This window comes from Harpia harpyja, chromosome 23 (genome assembly GCF_026419915.1).
Source record: "Harpia harpyja isolate bHarHar1 chromosome 23, bHarHar1 primary haplotype, whole genome shotgun sequence".
In the NCBI taxonomy this organism is placed as follows: domain Eukaryota; kingdom Metazoa; phylum Chordata; class Aves; order Accipitriformes; family Accipitridae; genus Harpia; species Harpia harpyja.
In genome coordinates this window covers 1,607,365-1,626,063 of record NC_068962.1, presented here as the reverse complement: position 1 = coordinate 1,626,063, position 18,699 = coordinate 1,607,365, and the positions used below count along the sequence as shown (strand labels likewise).

Here is an 18,699-nt window from a genome sequence, read left to right as displayed (position 1 = left end):
ATACACTCTCTACTGGAAGAGCAACAGCCATTCATGAGCCATCCGAGCCATATTCATAGCCAGCTGGTAAAGGGTAACACCCACACCCAGCGACACCTTGCTGCACGACTACTGGAGGCTGAAATACTCACTACAGGCATGTTCGTGCTGCAGGTGCTTATTCTTGTCTATGGAGTATCTCAGCCCCACTGGTTACAGTCTCATCCGACAAACCCCCTCTCCATTTTGAGGGCCATTGAGATTAAGACAACCCTTGGCAGACTGACATCTCACTACAAGGCTTCTACCTCAGTGGGATGCTACACTAATGCTGCAGCTACTCTTCCCGTGAAGCTGGGGTAACGTCTCCTCAAACCCAGTCCTGACTTTGAAGGGCTTAAGAAATTCCCATGGTCAGCCAGAGGACCGGAGAGTTTAGAGAGCTCCTAGTTGGGATATCAAGAGGCCAACAAAGATTGTGGTTGCATGGCAAGCACTGCAGGCGCTAATACATTGTAGAGGTGTTATCTTCTAACAACCTTGGCTGAGGGTCAGGTGGGGCTCTGGAGAGAGACCACTTTCAGGTTTGCTGCATAAGCAGAACTAAAACCAAAAAAAACCCCCCAAACAAGAAAAGAAAATACTAGAAACGTGCTCCAGACCAAGGCTGCTATGCAAAGTGGTGCATTAGCACAACAGGGATGCTGTGCCAGAAGCCGGGAGGGAAGGAACGAGCATCTTGTTTTGCTAGAGCAATCCTCAGACGTGCTTTACTCCTAAAGGGGTTTTTACTCCACAGTTTACCCAGGCACCCTTCTCTCCTGCTTCCCATCGATACAAGGGCGCTTGCCACCGGGCTGGGCTCCGCCGGGGTGGCCGGCCGGAGGCTTTTGCTCCGGGCGCCGCCCGCCCCTTACTGCTTCTCCGCGTCCCGCCTGTTGATGCGGAATCTCTTCCTCCACCAGTGCCGCTGCAGCCGCGCCAGGTCACCTCCGGCGGCCGCGCCGTGCAGCCCGCCCCGGGGCTTCTCCCGGACCTCGGAGGGCTCGGCGGCGCAGGGTCCGGCATCGCCGTCGGAGGGCGGCGGCCGCCGCACCCTCCCCAGGCAGCACGAGAAGAGCCGCTGCATGCCGCCGCGGGGATGGCGCCCGGCGGGCTCTGCCGAGCCCCGGGCGGTCTCCCCGAGGCCCAACCGAGCGAAGCAGGGGCGAGAAGAGCCGAGCCCCGAGCGCCGGCCGCCGCTCGGCAGCTCCGGTCGCTCCCGCTCCGCACAGGACGCCGTCTGCGCCGGCAGGGGGCAGCCTAGCAACGGGGCGTCACACAGGGGGCGCGGCGGCCGGGGAGGAGGGGGCGGTTCCAAGGGGGGATTCCACGGGGGGCGGGCCCAAGGGGGGCGGCTCCCGGGGCGGCCCCGCCCCGCCCCGCCCCGCCCCGCCCGGCGCGGGCAATGGCGGCGGGCGGCAGGCGGCGGGTGCTGCCGGCCTGGCTGGAGGCGGCGGGGGACGAGCGGGTGGTCGCGGCGGGGACCCCCCCCGCCAAGGGCGGGCAGCGGCGGCGGCGGCAGGCGGCGGCAGGCGGCGGGTCCCAGGTAGCGCCGCTGGGGCGGGCGAGGCCGGGCCCGGTTCGCCCTGAGCGTCTTCCCCGTGCGGTTGGCAGGGCGGCGGTGTACTGCATGACCGAGGCGGAGCTGGTGGATGTGGCCCTGGCGGTCCTGGCGGAGGTGAGCGCGGACCCCCCGGGGCGGGGGCGGGGGCGGGGGCGGGGGACACACACACGCACACGGTCCTGGCAGCGGGGAGGGCTCGGGGGAGCGGGCAGGGAGCGCTGCCGGCGGCGGCGGCGGCTCCCTGGGGCCTGGCCGGGGGTGTCCCGCGGTGGGGGGGGCGGGCGGGCTGCTCCTTCTGCCCCTCGGGGTGCAATTCGCGCCCAGCCGGCTCTGGTTGTTTTTCCCTTTGGCTAGAACCTGCAGCGCGAGGAAGGTGAGGAGAAGGCCCGGTCCGGGAGCCGGGAGGAGCAGGAGCTCCAGCCGACGCCAAAGGAGGCTCCGGGAAGCACGGCCAGCAGCGGGGGAGGCAGCGGCCGCAGCCCGGCTCTCCCGTCCCCTGCCGGTGGCGCCGCGGGGAGGCCAGGCTGGGAGGACTCTGAGGACGATGCTCTGAAATACGTCAGGGAGATCTTTTTCAGCTGACGTTGCCTGCTCCGCCGCTGCCCAGGAGCCAAGGGGACACCCAGGACGGTGGGAGGAGGACCTGGAGCGGGCTGTGGAGCTGCTGTGTTGGTAGCCTGCGGAGCTGGTAGGAGGCCCGCGAAAGCCATGGGGGAGAGGAAGGGGGCACTGGCTTCTCCCGGTGTGTGCTGGCTTCAGCGGGCTTTGGCTCCGGGTTAGGTTGTGTTCAGTTTTGCTCGGCATCTCGGAGCACGGAGAGATGAAAGAGGAGGTGTGGGTTCCCGTGAGCGTCCCTTTGGTGGGTCGGTGTCGGGGCTCGAGGGGAGCAGGGAGTTGCTGGCCCTGGCAGGCTTTTGCTGGCTCTGCGGAGCCGAATAGTCGCGGTCCAGCCTTGGGGCTCCCTTGTCCTTGCGGTCCCTCCGTGACAGCTGCCGTGGGGCCTGGCAGGCTGTCCCCGTTGGGCCTGACGCTGGATTTGCCCGCAGGCTCGGGCAGGCCTCCCGTAGCTGGGGAGGACACGGGTGGGAGCAGACTGGCAGGGGCAGGGACCGTTCTGAGGGGGCTGACCCCATGGCAGGGTGCGCGGGGGTCTAGGGAGGGATAAGGATGGCTCAGTGGCAAGAGCCAGTCTGAAGCGGGGATGAACAAACCACACGAAGCCAGGGCAGGTGCGAGAGCCTTTCATGAAACGCAGAATCAGTCACAGCAGCGTCACCAGCCACACCCCCACCACGAGGGCAGCAGGGGAGAAAACGGCCCCTGGTGTCCCGAAGGGGATGGGGGGAAAGCAGGCGCTGCTTTGTGCGAGGTTAAGGGGATGGGGGGGGGAAGCAGGCGCTGCTTTGTGCGAGGTTACAGACGTGGCACGGAGCGGTGCTGTGCACCGCCGCTAAGGCGGAGAGACCCCATCCAGTGCGCTGGCTGCGATGGCCCAGCTGGGGCACTGCACCCCAGCCTTCGGCAGCCCTTGCGCTGCTCCCCGAGCACACGCTTGCACGGGGCGTGCGTTGGTGTGGGCTAGCTTTGCGGTGACCTGCCCTCGCGCAGAACCCGTTCTCCTGGAGTCTCAAAGGCTGCTGGACTGCTGGGCTCAGCCCCGTAATGTCAGTGGGGACAAACCTGGGGCTCTGCACCAAAATCCTCTGCTTCCTCGTGGAAACCCTCCTCCTCCTCAGAGCTGTGTTCAGTGCTCAGCAAGTTGTTGGGCTGCCCCTGCAGGGGCTCTGCTGCTGCTTGGGGTTGGATGTGGGCCACTTCACCCGAATGAACTAAAGCAGAGTCACTCCAGGTGTTATTCCAGCAGGTGAAGTACAGGTGCTCCTGCTGAAGAGTATTTCCAGTGCCCCTCTGGGGCTGCCACTGCTGTGGTGGCAGTGTGAAGCCACAGCTCCTCAAGTTGCTTCGAAGGCGTCCCTGGTTAGTTCGGGAGGTGGAGAAGGAGCAGAGTCTCTTTGGGCAACGCCAAGAAAGGAAGCCTGCTTGCTTCTCTGCCTGCTTATACTTAGGCTAGATATGGCCAGAGGGTTGTGTCCGCTGTGTGCTGGTTCTGATCCGTCCCCTTCGCTCTCCTCTGGGTCAGGGCCAGAAATGCTGTCGCTTATGATGCTGTGCCCCAGGCCGAGGGGCGTGTTGCACGCTGCTGTTCCCAGAAAGCTTCCACGCCGTGCTGCGGGTGTTGGTGTCTGCTGCCTGCTTGCTGCAGGAGCACTGCACGCAGCCGTTTGCCAGAGGCTGGAGATGGGCCTTTGGACTAAGGATCAAATTCCTACCAGTGACTAAAGCTGTAGCGGGATTACTGTTTTAAAGCATGTTATCAATAGCGCTTGCATCTTCTTCGCCCTCAAATCCCGACGGGCAGGGCCCCGTCAATAAAAGGGCTTTGACCCGGGTGTGTGTTGCTTGGCCCAGCTGAGGTACATAGTGGCAGTGAGAATCTGGAGCAGTAGCAGAGCCTGAGTCCCAAGCAATGCCAGGAAGCCCCCAGTGAAATCAGAGAGGTGAATCCACTGCGAGGTTTGGAAAAGAAACGTACCCAGGCCTCCAGAGAGGATTATCATCTTGATGATGAGTATGATGAGGATCGCCTTCCAGCCCTCCCTCTCCTCTCTGCACTGCACGTGTGCAACAAAAACGGGGTAGAAGATGCTGAAGACCAGGCAGGCGTACACACAAACCCTGGCTAGCACCATTCCTGGTAGGCTGATGCCCATCACCTGCAGATGCTTGTACTCCAGGCACTGCAGCTCCCCAGCTGTCGCGTTCCACAGGCAGAAGTTGTAAAAGCCAATGCGTTTGTCAGGGCGGTCGACCGGGTTCCCGGCTTCCCACAGCAGCGCGTAGAGCATCAAGGCCAAGTTTCCAGCAGCCTCAAGGAAGGTCAGTGCACACAGCAGGTGCCCGGTGCACCGCTGCTGCAGCAGCAGACCCATCCTGGCGCCTGCGTGCTCTCTTGATACCGTGGTACAGCCTGCTGTGGGGACGCCTGCTGCCAAACACGAAGGGGGGGAACCCACTGGTGGTTGCGTCTCATGGCACCCTTCCCAAGGTGTGCTCTGAGCCTGTGGCCCTGAGGTCTCGGGACTCCCCTTGCAAGTAGAGCAGGAGCGTCTCTGACTGTGCTGTGCCTGTGTTACTGGGTGGGGGGGTGTGCATTTTTGGTCACAGCAAAGGTGGCTTTAATGATGTCCTGTGTGTGGACCATCACTGGGAGGACAGTATGGCTCCCTTAGCCCCACACGGGCCCTTTGCACCACGGCCTCATGTTGGACTGTCCGGGTTTCGGCTGGGATAGAGTTAACTGTCTTCCTAGTAGCTGGTACCGTGCTCCGTGCTCCGTTTTGAGTTCAGTATGCGAAGAATGTTGATAACACTGATGTTTTCAGTTGTTGCTCAGTAGTGTTCAGTCTAAAGTCAAGGATTTTTCAGCTTCTCCTGCCCAGCCAGCGAGAAAGCTGGAGGGGCACAAGAAGTCGGCACAGGACACAGCCAGGGCAGCTGACCCAAACTGGCCAAGGGTGTATTCCGTACCACGGGACGTCCCATCTAGTATAGGAACTGGGAAGGGGGCGCGGGGAACTGCCGCTCGGGGACTAGCTGGGTGTCGGTTGGCGGGTGGTGAGCAATTGCACTGCGCATCATTTGTACATTCCAATCCTTTCGTTGTTGCTGTTGTCATTTTATGAGTGTTATCATTATTAGTTTCTTCTTTTCTGTTCTATTAAACCGTTCTTATCTCAACCCACGGGTTTTGCTTCTTTTCCCGATTTTCTCCCCCATCCCACTGGGTGGGGGGGAGTGAGTGAGCGGCTGCGTGGTGTTTAGTTGCTGGCTGGGGTTAAACCACGACAAATATTCACAAAAGTGGCTTGAAGGTGCCTGAGTACGATCTTCCCAGCGAAGCTACGGGTCCTTTTGTTCTGTCCGGGTACAGTGGCTACAAGCAAGTCCAGTTCCCACGAGGGAGGCTTTTTGCTTTTGACTCTGAGGGCAACTATATGTTGACGTGTTCTTCTACTGGGGGAGTCCTTTTTAAGGTAAGTCTGAGAAGTGACGGGGAGTACTCTTACACATCCATACAAGCTCTTGTTGTTACAAGGCTGCAACAGCAGCTGCTGAAGTTCTCGAGCAGCACCTACCCATCCGTGCTCTGTGCAAGTTGCTGCTCAGTTTCATACAGCGTGCGTTTTAGCAGCGTGTGGTGCTTAGCAAGTGTTTGAACCCTCTGTAAGCGTTTGACTCTCTGTATGTAGCTAGAGTACGTGTGCTCCGTGTTCTTAAAGCTTAGCTGCAGCAGTTTTCCTTAGTACCCAAGTGCCTAGGACAAAGTTTTAAATTATTCTTTTTTAATATATTGATGCATGCCAGTTCAACGCAAAATGCGCGATTGTTGCCTGATGCTCGTCTTTAATCTGCCTTGTGTGCTTGCTCGTGCTATGTTAGTCCCAGCCTGATTCCCTCCTCTTGCTGTGTACTGAAATGGAATGAAGGGTAAGGCTGAATGGTTCCAAGCACCCCAATTTCTGTGCCGCAGTAACAAGCGGTTACTGATCGCTTGCCCCTTGCCTGCCTCCTCTTGAGTCAATACGCATCAGTATAAGCCATTGCAAGGCAGATTGGATGGAATTTTTACTTTGCATCTGGGGCATTCGGAGCACCCGCACTAACATGAGCTATAGGTTAGGCTTACGTGCTCTTCATCAGCGTGTGCTTTTAGCCTGCCCTGTTCAATTACTGCAGCTCAGCTGATAGCAGACACTGAGCTGCTTGAGACTGCGTGCTTCTGTTGTGAGACTGGAAATTTGCTTCCTCATGCGTGCTACGTACATCTCGACATGTCTCTGATTTTTCCGCTTAATTATGTATGCTGATGGGGATACGGAGTCTGTAGCAGGCTTTGGCTTCTCCTGTGGGTGCGCTGCCCCCACTGCAGAACCTTGCCTCCTTAAAACCTTATGCTTTCCTTCTTTCAGTTGAACGGTGAGGAAAAGGTTCTGGAGAGCTGCCTTTCCCTGGGAGGACACAGAGCTCCCGTTGTCACAGTGGATTGGAGCACGGCCATGGACTGCGGGACCTGCCTCACCGCCTCTATGGATGGGAAGATTAAATTAACAACCTTACTGGCTCGGAAGTCTTAACCTGGACGGTGCCGAAGGGAAAGAGCAAAAGACTTGACAAAACCAGCGTTAACTCCACAGGAACAAACTGCATGGGAGAGAAGGCAAACCACAGTCCCTCTTCTCATTGTAGCTTTTGCCTCTTGAGAAAAGTTAAATACGTTTGCCAAACCACTGTGCAGTAGAATGCTGGTATGGGACCGGATCAGTGGCAGCACTGAAAACTAAGTCTTCACTGATCCATAGTGGCAGCTGGACCCGCTCTGTTAGGGAGTCTTGAGTAGCATGTGGCTAGAAGGCTGCTGGGATCACGTCAGGGGTTCTGCAGAAGAAGGTGAGGTTGGGGGAGGCATGCATGAGGCAGCACAGTGCACAGTGGTAAGATGACTCAAACTGGAAAGGCCAGTGCAAAAGCAGAGTATTCTTTCAGTATAGCATTTGTTGTTGTGCTTTTATTTTTTTTGTTTGTGTGTGTGTTTGTTCGTTTGTTTTTTTCCCCCATAAAAAGAAAATACTCCCTTGCACTTGATTCCTGTGCTCTGTTCAGTTGTTGCTGCAAAACATGGGGAGGGTGGCTGGGGCAGGGATGTGCTAGGAAAGTCTCCTGCACGGCGAAAAGACCCTTGGGCTTTCACCAGGTGCTTCCAGCACTGACACCCACACACGGGGGGGAAGCGGTGCAAGACATCCAGGAACAAAAATAATTGCGTGCGTTTGGATGTATGGTGTTGCCTTGGGATAGATGCCTGCTACCAACTAGAGGAGAGATCCCTAGTCAGACTTTTTGAAAGGCTTGTGTCGGAGTTCAGAAGCTCCGTAAATGCCTGGCAGCTACCTGATGGTGGATAGGAGGAGGGGGGGCCAGAACCAGTCTGGTCATGTACAGTGCTCTCTGTCACTGGAGCTGTCTGTCCCCCTGCACCCCCCCAACATCAGGGGAGGTGCTGTGCTCGGGTGTTGCATAGTCTTTGAGTGGACGGCTAAGCAGCCAGCTCTCATCTGCTTGCCCATTGCCGTCGAGCTCACCGCTGCTTACGTTCTTGGCCTTTCTTGGGAGTCTGCGGTACTGTTGTTCCTCGGCAGAGCTCTCACTCTCGATTATGTGGAGAACGGGTCCAATTTGCCGTCTGAAGATACCTTTGGTATTTTCCGAGAGCCGTTTTGGCTTTAGAGCCCGGACATGTGTTAGCATGTTGACGGCCGATTGGCCGGAGAGGAGGTGGAACGTTATTTCAGTTTGTCTTTGCCCAGCGTGCTTTGGCGTATTTATGAAGAGTGGTTTGTCAAGGCTGTAATGCCTAGCTAGCCGTCTCCTTGTGTTTGAAGAGGTGGGGACTGGGCCAGGTGGACCTCCCTAGCTGGCAGCTCCCACTGCTGCCCAGCCAGACTGGGAGTGTGATGGTTCTTTCCTAGTTCCAGCTCTCAAACTGGGGGCTGGAAGTCAACTAAGTCGACGTCGGCTAACTCGACGGCCGTTCTTCGCTGGTGGCATCACACCTCACGCCATGGCTGGGCGTCTGAGAAGGTCGTTGCCGTCTTTGTGCCCGGAGATGCTGGGTACAGTCTGCCGTCGTCTTTTGTACGCGGTCAGACTCTGGCAAAAAGCTCACTGAAGCAGGCGGGAGGTCTGGCCGAAGCAAACGGGGCCCGCAGCGCGACATCCCCAGAGCGCCGAAAGCACGAGCGTCGTCGCGGCGGGAAGGGGCCTCGTCTCGTCTCCCCCCCCCCGCCCTGCTCAAAGCAGGGTCAGCCAGGGCCACGTCCAGGCGGGAGCGTCTCCAAGCACAGAGACCCTACAACCTCTCTGTGGCACAAAAAAGCCACCGGTGGGCTGAGCTGGAGCCTCCGGCCTCACCCCGGGGGCCTCCGGCGCGGGAGGCCCCCCGAGGCGGAGGCGGAGGCCTGCAGGCCCTGCCCGAGCTCCGTCATGGCGTCCCCGTCTCCAGCTCGGTCTCTCCCGGCCACGGACCCCAGCCCGCCGGCCGCCTCCCCGTGGCCCTGCTTGGCCACCACCGGGCTGTCTCCGACCCCGCTGGCCGCCACCGGGCCTGAGCCCCGGCCCGGCCTGGCCCGGCTTCTCGGTTCGCCCTCGGCGCCGCCGCCTCCCCAGGCGCTCGTTCGTCCCTGCGGGCTCTCGGCTGCCTTCCCCGGGGACGGCCCCGCTCCCCTCGCTCGTGCGGGCCGAGGCTGGGTCTGCCCCGCTGGCTGCGGGGACCCCCTTCGGCTCCCCGTCCCTGAGGGAGCAGCGTGCCCGCGCTGCTCCCTGACAGCGGTCCCTGGCCGCCCTCGCAGGAGGAAAGGTTTTTCCTCGGGTCGAGGTGGGTTTCTCCCTGCTGCGGCTCGTGCCCGCTGCTTCCCGCCTTTCCCCTCGGCAGGCTGCAAATCCGCCAGGTCCCGGTGGGATCTGCAAAGCGTCCGTGGCTACCGGGAGCTCGCCCACCCCCTTCTGCCCAGACCGGCGGGAGGGTTGCTCTAGAAAGGAGTCTGGCGACCGATGATGAGCAGTCGCTCAGCGCTGGTCCCTGGTCTGAGCACCGCCACGGTTCAAGCCTCCGCAGAGGGAAAGGACACGGACGCGTGCTCCCCGTCGGAGATGTCTGCAGGACTGGGGGTCGTTCCGAGCGAGGGCAGGGAGAGGTGTGCTGACTGCCTGCGTGGGAAGGGAGCCTGAGCGAGCCTTCAGGAACAGGACTCTCCTCGTCCGGACGCGCTAGGTCCGAAGAGCTCCGGCTGTGCAGCAAAACTAAGACCCGTACGAGGTGGCAGAGTTTATTAAATACCAAACTGCGACAGAACACTTGTAATTAGGGGGGGGGCGGGGAGGGGGTGGGGGGGGTGCACAGGGTGGAAGGCAAAGGTTTCCAGGCTTCACGCATCTCCCCTGGGAGCACTCTTTTCTGGCACTGGCACTTCCTCCGCTCTTTGTGCATCTTCTCATCGTTAACCGCGTTGGAGGTTCAGCTGTGACTGGAAATCCGTAAGGTGGGGGGCCATCGAGACTGCATTCGTCACCTGCAGACAGAGTATTGAAATGTATTAAAATCTCAGTGTGTGGTGACCAGCTCCGCTGTTCTTGCTCAGGGCCCCCGGCACTGCATGCTGGTCAGTGAGGCCATTGCTGGGACTCCTGGCTCGTGGTTTTTACCCATCACGACAACTACATCTGTGTTCATCAACATCATCATCATCTACTGCCACAACAGGAGCAGGAGCATCAAGAGCAGTCAATCACTTGCAAAATACAGCCAAGAGATAATTAGCAGCGCGGAAAAAAAGTATAGGAAAAGAATCACACGGGTTCTAGCAGAAAAGAATAATCGCCTCAAATCCACCAACCAAACCAGAGCTCAGCTTTCTTCTTAGTTTACCAATTTAGTTAGTCAATTCGGAACAACTTACTTCATCTCTCGCCAGAAACTGAGCTGGGACTTTCTCCTTCGCGCTGCAGACGCAGTCAGGGTTGTCGAAGACATCTGCAGAAGCATCTTCAACCTGCACAGCAAATTAGTAAGGAAAGCGTGAAGCAAAGCAGCAGTCGGCCTTTTGCACACACTCTTACCTAAGCAGCACAGCCCCGGATGGCTTGCTTCATCTGTAATGTGCTTGACAAGCCAGGAATTACTGAGAGCAGCCAGCTCCCCAGCACCACCCAACACTTGGAGGGCCCCAAATTTCTCTGAACAGAAGAGGACAAGACTTCCTTCCCACCCAGGAGAAGTGCAGGCAGCCTGCATTTGCAAGGCCTTTTGCAGCTTTTTAAAACCATAGGCTCATGCACAGAAGCACCTGGCAAGATCGAATGCGAGGCTTGAATTTGCTCGCAAACGGTTATGCACATGCTTTTACACTAGGGTTCAGTAAAGCTTGACTTCTCCTCAGTGTGTATTTCTTTAAAGCACTAAAAAGCCATGCCTGGTCTGTTCTTCCTCCAGCGCGGCGTTTCTTTTCCACGCTTCATCCGGAAGCGCTTCCGATCGGCATTGCGTCTTGCCCAGCTTCTTTACTTCCTTGCTTTCACTGCCACGCTTTCAAAATAGAAAAGATGCATCACACACAGAGCACAGGAACAGGATCCACACGCAGAATGTGCAGCCAGCCTTCTCCACAAAGGAGAAAACATGTATCTCCCAAGTCCAGTCTCCTCTCACAGCTCTCACCCACAGCTGTCTCTCCTGTCCACAGCACACAGCCTACCCATCAAAGGAATCGTGCTGATGAACGCAAGTGCCCGCATATTGTCTACCGAGCAGATGCAAAACACAGTAGCACCAGGGGAATGAGGAAACGTATAGACTTTTCCCCTGAGGGTGTCCTGCCCAAAAACCTGGGGGATTCCCCGCAGCCCACCTGACCTTTTCATAAATTACCTGCCCACGAGAAATTCAAAGACTAAAACCAGTCGTTCCCAGAAGCTGTTCATATACCTGCCGACGTCGGTGTTCCTTTGCAGTCCGTGTTGTCCGAAAGCCGGTTACCGAGTCCTCCAGGCCATTATGAGACTACAGCAGCATTAAAAGAAGAAAAAAGAAGTCACACTAGGACTTCCCTGGCTGAAGGTCATACCTCACGGCAGCGCCAACCAAGCATACAAAATATGGCCTATGGAGGTGTCATTCCCTTATTAGTTGCAGCCTTTCATCTTTGGAGGTCTTCTCGTTGCATTACAGACCTACACCTTCTGGCCAAGGAATCCATGGCCACTAACATGGGAAGGTGCCCAGAGTACAGGCCACGGAAGAATTCCTGTCCCAGTCTGATGATGCCAGTCAGGCCTCCAGGACTACGTGCTCACCACCACCAGAGCCCAAGGAGTGTCCGCAACCGAAGGCACCAAACCCCTCTACCGCAGGACTGTCTGAAGTGCTGCCTGAGGTCTCAAGCTCACGACTGGTCTAAAGCAGAAAATACTTAAGCCAGTGCATTGCTGTCAAGTCCTTAACAAAGATGGCATTAAGAAGGACTTGCTATAGTCTCACGGAACAACTCTCAAAGCCAGAAAGCTGGGGGAATGGGCCAGCAGGACTTTCAGAGCAGCCTGTAGTCAGTAGAACAGAGAAACTGATCTCTCCTAGGCTCTCCAGGAAAACCTCATCTTAAAATTTCCCACACAGATACAGAACTAGGCTCTGTAGCTCACGAAAAGGGAAGGCTGTGAGTAGCTTACTAAGGCACAGGCTTGCAGTTTTTTCCAAAGGGCTTCGATGGTCTTTGCTTGTTGCTGGACTGTGGTTTCCAGCCTGGCCTTTTCACCTTGGAGCCTGGAAAAGAAGGACAGGCCTTATCACAGGAGGCCACAAGAGCACAAATCCCCAAAGAAGAATGTGAAAGAACCTCATCTAAAACAAAAGCGTCTTTGAAAATCGTGTATTATTATCTTGCTGGGATGCAAGAAGACAGTCCTGTTGTTTTCGCACAATCGCAGAAAGCGAAGCCTTGCTCCACTCTGTTACTTCCTTACCGTCGTATGTGGTCTTCCAGCTCTGGGATAGCTGCAGTTCCAGAAGAAGTGGTCAGAAGGTCCTGCAGGTTCCTGGAAGTTAGTTCCCTCTCGTTCCTCCTGATGGCATCCTTCAGGTACTCGGCATAACACTCAGTCCGGGTATGCCGTTCTTTTAATTCCTGCAGCTGTCAAACCACAAGAAGAATCGCCGGTAGTCAACTTAGGTTTGATAAAAAGGAGTGGACTGCTCTGACTCTCATGTCGACTCTCAAAACCCACGTTACTTCATCTTTTACACTGGCCCCTCTCCTACGTCTAAAATGATTTCCTAAAGCGTTTCCTAAACGCTGCCACAACGCTCCTCCTCCTCTCTCAAGGACTCCAAACACTCTTTGTAGCCGCTTGTTGGCTACTCCAACACGGTTAGCAGCTCCTCCTGCTCCTAAAGTGACTTTGCAGCTCCATAACAATGATGACGTGATGAGGAACTGCAAAAAAGCGTGAGCACAACACTCCAGCATGCCTACTCTTTCTCTGTCAGCACACACTCCGCTTTGCCGAGCCAAAGAGAAGCAGCAAATACACGTGATCCGTGAACCTTGAGAAGCAGCTGTTTGAAAGGAATACCCCCCCCCTTCTCCAATCAAGGACAAAGTGACTTCACGGTTAGTGGCCTTACTAATTGTAGGCGCCAGGCTTATAAAACAAGGCGAGTCAATTACATGTCACTCGGTCTGCTCCTGTTGCAAAGGTGTCTAGCGTACTAAGACCACCTCAGTGCAGCCCTCCGCTCTTACTTCAAGTGGTGCAAACAGGCAGGCACCCAAGGCAGCAGTGCTGTTCCCTCCCATCCCGCTCATCACAGCGAACCGCACACTGAACCACCCTGGGTTACACAAAACCCCCAAGAAAGGATCAGGTCCCCGCTCTGGTTTGCTACAAAAAAGGCCTGGGCCCCTGCCAAGAGACAAGAGACAGGCTTTCTCCATACCTTAGCTTTGGAACGGTACAGTTTCTTCTGCAACTGCAGTTTCTGTTCCTGCAGGTACACGCTGTAGCACTTCACAGCTTCAGGTGAAGCTTCTGTGAGGGAGCTCCTTTTGAGAGGGTTGGCGAGCTCCTGCCACGGCTGCTTGACCCATGTCTAAAGAAATGGTGTTCCATGAGCATGGAGAAATCAGTGAGAAGATGACAACACGAGAGATGCTTTTACTCATGGGATGATATCATTAGCTCGGCCTTCAGGGTGGCCAGCAGGTCGAGGGAGGTGATTCTGCCCGTCTACTCTGCTCTCATGAGACCCCACCTGTAGTAATGCATCCAGCTCTGGGGTCCCCAGCACAAGGAGGACATGGACCTGCTCAAGCAGGTCCAGAGGAGGGCCACAACAATGATCAGAGGGCTGGAACACCTCTCCCGTGAAGAAAGGCTGAGAGAGTTGGGGTTGTTCAGCCTGGGGAAAAGCGAGCTCTGGGGAGACCTTACTGCGGCCTTTCAAAATAGAAAGAGAGAGAGAGACTTTTTACTAAGGCCTGAAGTGACAGGACAAGGGGCAACTGTTTTAAACTGAAAGAGGGTAGATTTAGAGTGGGCATAAGGAAGACATTTTTTGCAATGAGGGTGGTGGGACACTGGACCAGGTTGCCCAGAGAAATTGTGGCTGCCCCATCTCTGGAAGTGTTCAGGCTGGATGGGGCTTTGAGCAAGCTGATCTAGTGGAAGGTGTCCCTGCCCATGGCAGGGGGGGTTGCACTAGATGATCTTTAAAGGACTCTTCCAACTCAAACCATTCTATGCTTCTGTGACTCAGTGAATTCAAACATAAGAGATTTTGGCCGCCACCAGCAGGCAACTGTCTCAGCTGAGCATATCTACAGGATCGCCAGCTCTTCGTGAGGCTTTCTCTTTCCTAATACACAGAAAAGGCTAAATATTCTTCTCCTTGGAATAGAGGATGAGAGTCTGCGCACGTGCTTTCGTCCAACCCACTGTTTTCCCTCTTTATGCAGCCCTTCGGCTTCACAAAGGGAACAAAATGAGGTGCGAAATACACCTCAGGTCCGGATTCAGTCACCTCCTCTCAGCAGCGTTCCAAAATGAACACAGTAGCAAGAACAGATCTCTGTACACTGACTGGTTCTATTTATGGATATCTGCATCAGCCTCTACTAGAGTCACCTGTCTGTCGCCTTGAAGGTCGGTTTGACATGAAGCATCCTTCTTTAGCTGAAGCTCTTCTCTCTCCGGTGCAGAAACCTGAGCAAGTGAGAACACAGACAGACAGATCGTGGGGAAAGGAATCCCCAGCAAGACTGCAGCATCGCACTGCATTGCAGCACCGGGGATACGGGAGCGTGACTTCGGCATTACCTCTGGAAAACAAAGTAACTTGCTCTCAGAAGAGTCAAAACCTCCCTCTTACCTGTGCTCCTGCTGCTGGGAAGACACCTACAAAGGAGGCAAGAAGCGAGACGCTGCTGTGAGTGCTTATTTCACTCTGCTTCTCCCCATCTGCTTCACCGCAGAAAAGCTTACAAAGGTAACCATTTAGTGCGTCAGGAAATTACCGTTGCCGCTCTCCTCTGCAACACGCTGCACCCATGCTTCACGTCTGCATACAGGTGGAAGCTGCACGACGGCCGACGCTTTCGCTGGAGCTTCGCAATCCGACTGCGTAATTGAAAAGACGTGCGTGAGAACTGGCACAGACTCCTCCTCAACCCGTTTCCATGCACAAAGCTCCCGCTTCAGCCAACACCCGTAACGTGGTATCAGATGATGGAAAGAACGGAAAGGGCAAACACCACCGGCGTGTTAGGCATCTCTGTTGAGCAGGGCTTTCAAAAGGGGCCGATGTACACCTGCCCAAGGCAGAGAGGACCTAGGCAGAAGCAGCTAAGCGTCTAGAGTGTAGGCCCTATGGGCAACCATTTGACACTGACTCTATGATTCTGTGAATCTACCTGTCACCATCCCTGGGGGTATTTAGCAGAGGTGTAGATGTGGCGCTGGGGTACACGGTTTAGGGCTGGGCTTGGCAGTGTTGGGTTTACGGTTGGACTTTTAAGGGTCTTTTCCAACCTAAACGACTCTATGAATCTACCTCAGAATCAAAAGGGGAGTCATCATCTAGCTGCTGTGCTCCTGCTGCTGGGAAGACACCTACAAAGGAGGCAAGAAGCGAGATGCTGCTGTGAGTGCTTATTTCACTCTGCTTTTCCCCATGTGCTTCACTGCAGAGAAGCTTACAAAGGTAACCATTTAGTGCGTCAGGAAATTACCGTTGCCGCTCTCCTCTGCAACGGGCTGCACCCATGCTCCAAGTTTGTGTGCAGGTGGAATCCACACGCCGGCCGTCACATTCATTGGAGCTTCACAATCCGACTGCGTAATTGAAAAGACGTGCGTGAGAACTGGCACAGACTCCTCCTCAACCCGTTTCCACGCACAAAGCTCCTGCTTCAGGCAACACGCATAACGTGGTATCAGATGATGGAAAGAACGGAAAGGGCAAACACCACCGGCGTGTTAGGCATCTCTGTTGAGCAGGGCTTTCAAAAGGGGCCGATGTACACCTGCCCAAGGCAGAGAGGACCTAGGCAGAAGCAGCTAAGCGTCTAGAGTGTAGGCCCTATGGGCCACCATTTGACACTGACTCTATGATTCTATGAATCTACCTGTCACCATCCCTGGGGGTATTTAGCAGAGGTGTAGATGTGGCGTTCGGGGACACGGTTTAGGGGTGGGCTTGGCAGTGTTGGGTTTACGGTTGGACTTTTAAGGGTCTTTTCCCACCTAAACGACTCTATGATTCTATGAATCTACCTCAGAATCAAAAGGGGAGTCATCATCTAGCTGCTGTGCTCCTGCTGCTGGGAAGACACCTACAAAGGAGGCAAGAAGCGAGACGCTGCTGTGAGTGCTTATTTCACTCTGCTTTTCCCCATGTGCTTCACTGCAGAGAAGCTTACAAAGGTAACCATTTAGTGCGTCAGGAAATTACCGTTGCCGCTCTCCTCTGCAACGGGCTGCGCGCACGCTCCCTTTCCATCTGCAGCAGGAGGCAGCTCGTCGGCCGACGCTTTTGTTGGAGCTTCACAATCCGACTGCGTAATTGAAAAGACGTGCGTGAGAACTGGCACAGACTCCTCCTCAACCCGTTTCCACGCACAAAGCTCCTGCTTCAGCCAACACCCGTAACGTGGTATCAGATGATGGAAAGAACGGAAAGGGCAAACACCACCGGCGTGTTAGGCATCTCTGTTGAGCAGGGCTTTCAAAGGGGCCGATGTACACCTGCCCAAGGCAGAGAGGACCTAGGCAGAAGCAGCTAAGCGTCTAGAGTGTAGGCCCTATGGGCAACCATTTGACACTGACTCTATGATTCTGTGAATCTACCTGTCACCAACCCTGGGGGTATTTAGCAGAGGTGTAGATGTGGCGCTGGGGTACACGGTTTAGGGGTGGGCTTGGCAGTGTTGGGTTTACGGTTGGACTTTTAAGGGTCTTTTCCCACCTAAACGAATCTATGAATCTACCTCAGAATCAAAAGGGGAGTCATCATCTTGCTGCTGTGCTCCTGCTGCTGGGAAGACACCTACAAAGGAGGCAAGAAGCGAGACGCTGCTGTGAGTGCTTATTTCACTCTGCTTTTCCCCATGTGCTTCACTGCAGAGAAGCTTACAAAGGTAACCATTTAGTGCGTCAGGAAATTACCGTTGCCGCTCTCCTCTGCAACGGGCTGCGCGCACGCTCCCTTTCCATCTGCAGCAGGAGGCAGCTCGTCGGCCGACGCTTTTGTTGGAGCTTCACAATCCGACTGCGTAATTGAAAAGACGTGCGTGAGAACTGGCTCAGACTCCTCCTCAACCCGTTTCCACGCACAAAGCTCCCGCTTCAGCCAACACCCGTAACGTGGTATCAGATGATGGAAAGAACGGAAAGGCAAACACCACCGGCGTGTTAGGCATCTCTGTTGAGCAGGGCTTTCAAAAGGGGCCGATGTACACCTGCCCAAGGCAGAGAGGACCTAGGCAGAAGCAGCTAAGCGCCTAGAGTGTAGGCCCTATGGGCAACCATTTGACACTGACTCTATGATTCTATGAATGTACCTCAGAATCAAAAGAGGAGTCGTAATCTTCCTCTTCTTGTCCTCCTGCTGCTGGCAAGACACCTACAAAGGAGGTAAGATGTGAGACTCTGCTGTGAGTGCTTATTTCACTCTGCCTTTCCCCATCCCTCAAGCCCTGCATCCAATCAAGAGGTTATCATTCTTCTACAGGCCAGTGATTTGTCTTCATCACCTCCTCCACGGTGAAGGATCCTACCTGCTCCGGTCAGTGTAGGGGTGCCCAAGGGAGAGTCAGCAGTCTTCCCAGAGCAAGAGCTGTCAAGCACTGCTGGGCCTTCTGTGCCTCCTGCAGAACATTCTCCCCTCATTTCACAGCCGGTGTTTTGCTCCAGTTGCTTCTGAATACTATATACAGAAAGGAAGGAAATGCATTTGTTAAAAATACCCCCCCGCTTGCATACACTCTCTACTGGAAGAGCAACAGCCATTCATGAGCCATCCGAGCCATATTCATAGCCAGCTGGTAAAGGGTAACACCCACACCCAGCGACACCTTGCTGCACGACTACTGGAGGCTGAAATACTCACTACAGGCATGTTCGTGCTGCAGGTGCTTATTCTTGTCTATGGAGTATCTCAGCCCCACTGGTTACAGTCTCATCCGACAAACCCCCTCTCCATTTTGAGGGCCATTGAGATTAAGACAACCCTTGGCAGACTGACATCTCACTACAAGGCTTCTACCTCAGTGGGATGCTACACTAATGCTGCAGCTACTCTTCCCGTGAAGCTGGGGTAACGTCTCCTCAAACCCAGTCCTGACTTTGAAGGGCTTAAGAAATTCCCATGGTCAGCCAGAGGACCGGAGAGTTTAGAGAGCTCCTAGTTGGGATATCAAGAGGCCAACAAAGATTGTGGTTGCATGGCAAGCACTGCAGGCGCTAATACATTGTAGAGGTGTTATCTTCTAACAACCTTGGCTGAGGGTCAGGTGGGGCTCTGGAGAGAGACCACTTTCAGGTTTGCTGCATAAGCAGAACTAAAACCAAAAAAAACCCCCCAAACAAGAAAAGAAAATACTAGAAACGTGCTCCAGACCAAGGCTGCTATGCAAAGTGGTGCATTAGCACAACAGGGATGCTGTGCCAGAAGCCGGGAGGGAAGGAACGAGCATCTTGTTTTGCTAGAGCAATCCTCAGACGTGCTTTACTCCTAAAGGGGTTTTTACTCCACAGTTTACCCAGGCACCCTTCTCTCCTGCTTCCCATCGATCCAGGCTGACAGAAGGGGCAGGGGGAGAAGAAATGAAGTCAAGACCCAGTGACAAGAGGTCACGGGCAGCTGTTTTTGGCTAGAGAAGGCATGCTCGTAGGAAGAATGCCGTTCATTCACCCATCACTAGGCTACCGTCACTAGGAAAGTGGGCTCT

The 18,699-nt window shown here is 55.4% G+C and overlaps 2 protein-coding genes and 3 long non-coding RNA genes across 6 annotated transcripts; 2 read left to right on the top strand and 3 right to left on the bottom strand.

The window, feature by feature from the left end:
• The first annotated feature begins 1,426 nt into the window (after window positions 1-1,426).
• Window positions 1,427-2,948, top strand: LOC128135629 (cell cycle regulator of non-homologous end joining-like). Its single transcript, XM_052774700.1, has 3 exons — window positions 1,427-1,560; window positions 1,636-1,699; window positions 1,940-2,948. The coding sequence occupies exons 1-3, from the start codon at window positions 1,427-1,429 to the stop codon at window positions 2,165-2,167; spliced, it is 426 nt and encodes a 141-aa protein (XP_052630660.1). The 3' UTR covers window positions 2,168-2,948.
• A 713-nt stretch (window positions 2,949-3,661) lies between these two features.
• On the bottom strand, window positions 3,662-4,821 carry LOC128135725 (transmembrane protein 140-like; the record flags this gene model as incomplete). The annotated part of the gene is made up of 1 exon (XM_052774797.1): window positions 3,662-4,821. A coding segment is annotated over one exon (810 nt), but the record flags the coding sequence as incomplete, so codon positions are not given.
• A 678-nt stretch (window positions 4,822-5,499) lies between these two features.
• LOC128135630 (uncharacterized) lies at window positions 5,500-6,934 on the top strand. The gene is made up of 2 exons (XR_008233171.1): window positions 5,500-5,679; window positions 6,616-6,934. It is a non-coding gene; the product is annotated as an uncharacterized LOC128135630 (long non-coding RNA).
• Window positions 6,935-10,676: 3,742 nt separating this feature from the next.
• On the bottom strand, window positions 10,677-12,249 carry LOC128135631 (uncharacterized). 2 transcript variants are annotated; one of them, XR_008233173.1, is made up of 4 exons: window positions 12,218-12,249; window positions 11,924-12,017; window positions 11,184-11,258; window positions 10,677-10,784 (listed from the first exon to the last, which is right to left on the bottom strand). It is a non-coding gene; the product is annotated as an uncharacterized LOC128135631 (long non-coding RNA). The 2 variants fall into 2 exon arrangements; XR_008233172.1 differs by having other exon boundaries at window positions 11,184-12,017.
• Window positions 12,250-12,307: 58 nt separating this feature from the next.
• On the bottom strand, window positions 12,308-14,461 carry LOC128135633 (uncharacterized). The gene is made up of 3 exons (XR_008233175.1): window positions 14,378-14,461; window positions 13,191-13,343; window positions 12,308-12,384 (listed from the first exon to the last, which is right to left on the bottom strand). It is a non-coding gene; the product is annotated as an uncharacterized LOC128135633 (long non-coding RNA).
• Between the last annotated feature and the right edge of the window lie 4,238 nt (window positions 14,462-18,699).

What these genes read in the sequence shown, in the direction of transcription:
- LOC128135629 (XM_052774700.1), top strand. Translation starts at nt 1,427, where the DNA reads ATGGCGGCGGGCGGCAGGCGGCGGGTGCTGCCGGCCTGGCTGGAGGCG. An exon ending in CAGGCGGCGGCAGGCGGCGG is followed by an intron (nt 1,561 to 1,635) that starts GTCCCAGGTAGC and finishes TGCGGTTGGCAG; the next exon opens with GGCGGCGGTGTACTGCATGA. An exon ending in CCCTGGCGGTCCTGGCGGAG is followed by an intron (nt 1,700 to 1,939) that starts GTGAGCGCGGAC and finishes CCCTTTGGCTAG; the next exon opens with AACCTGCAGCGCGAGGAAGG.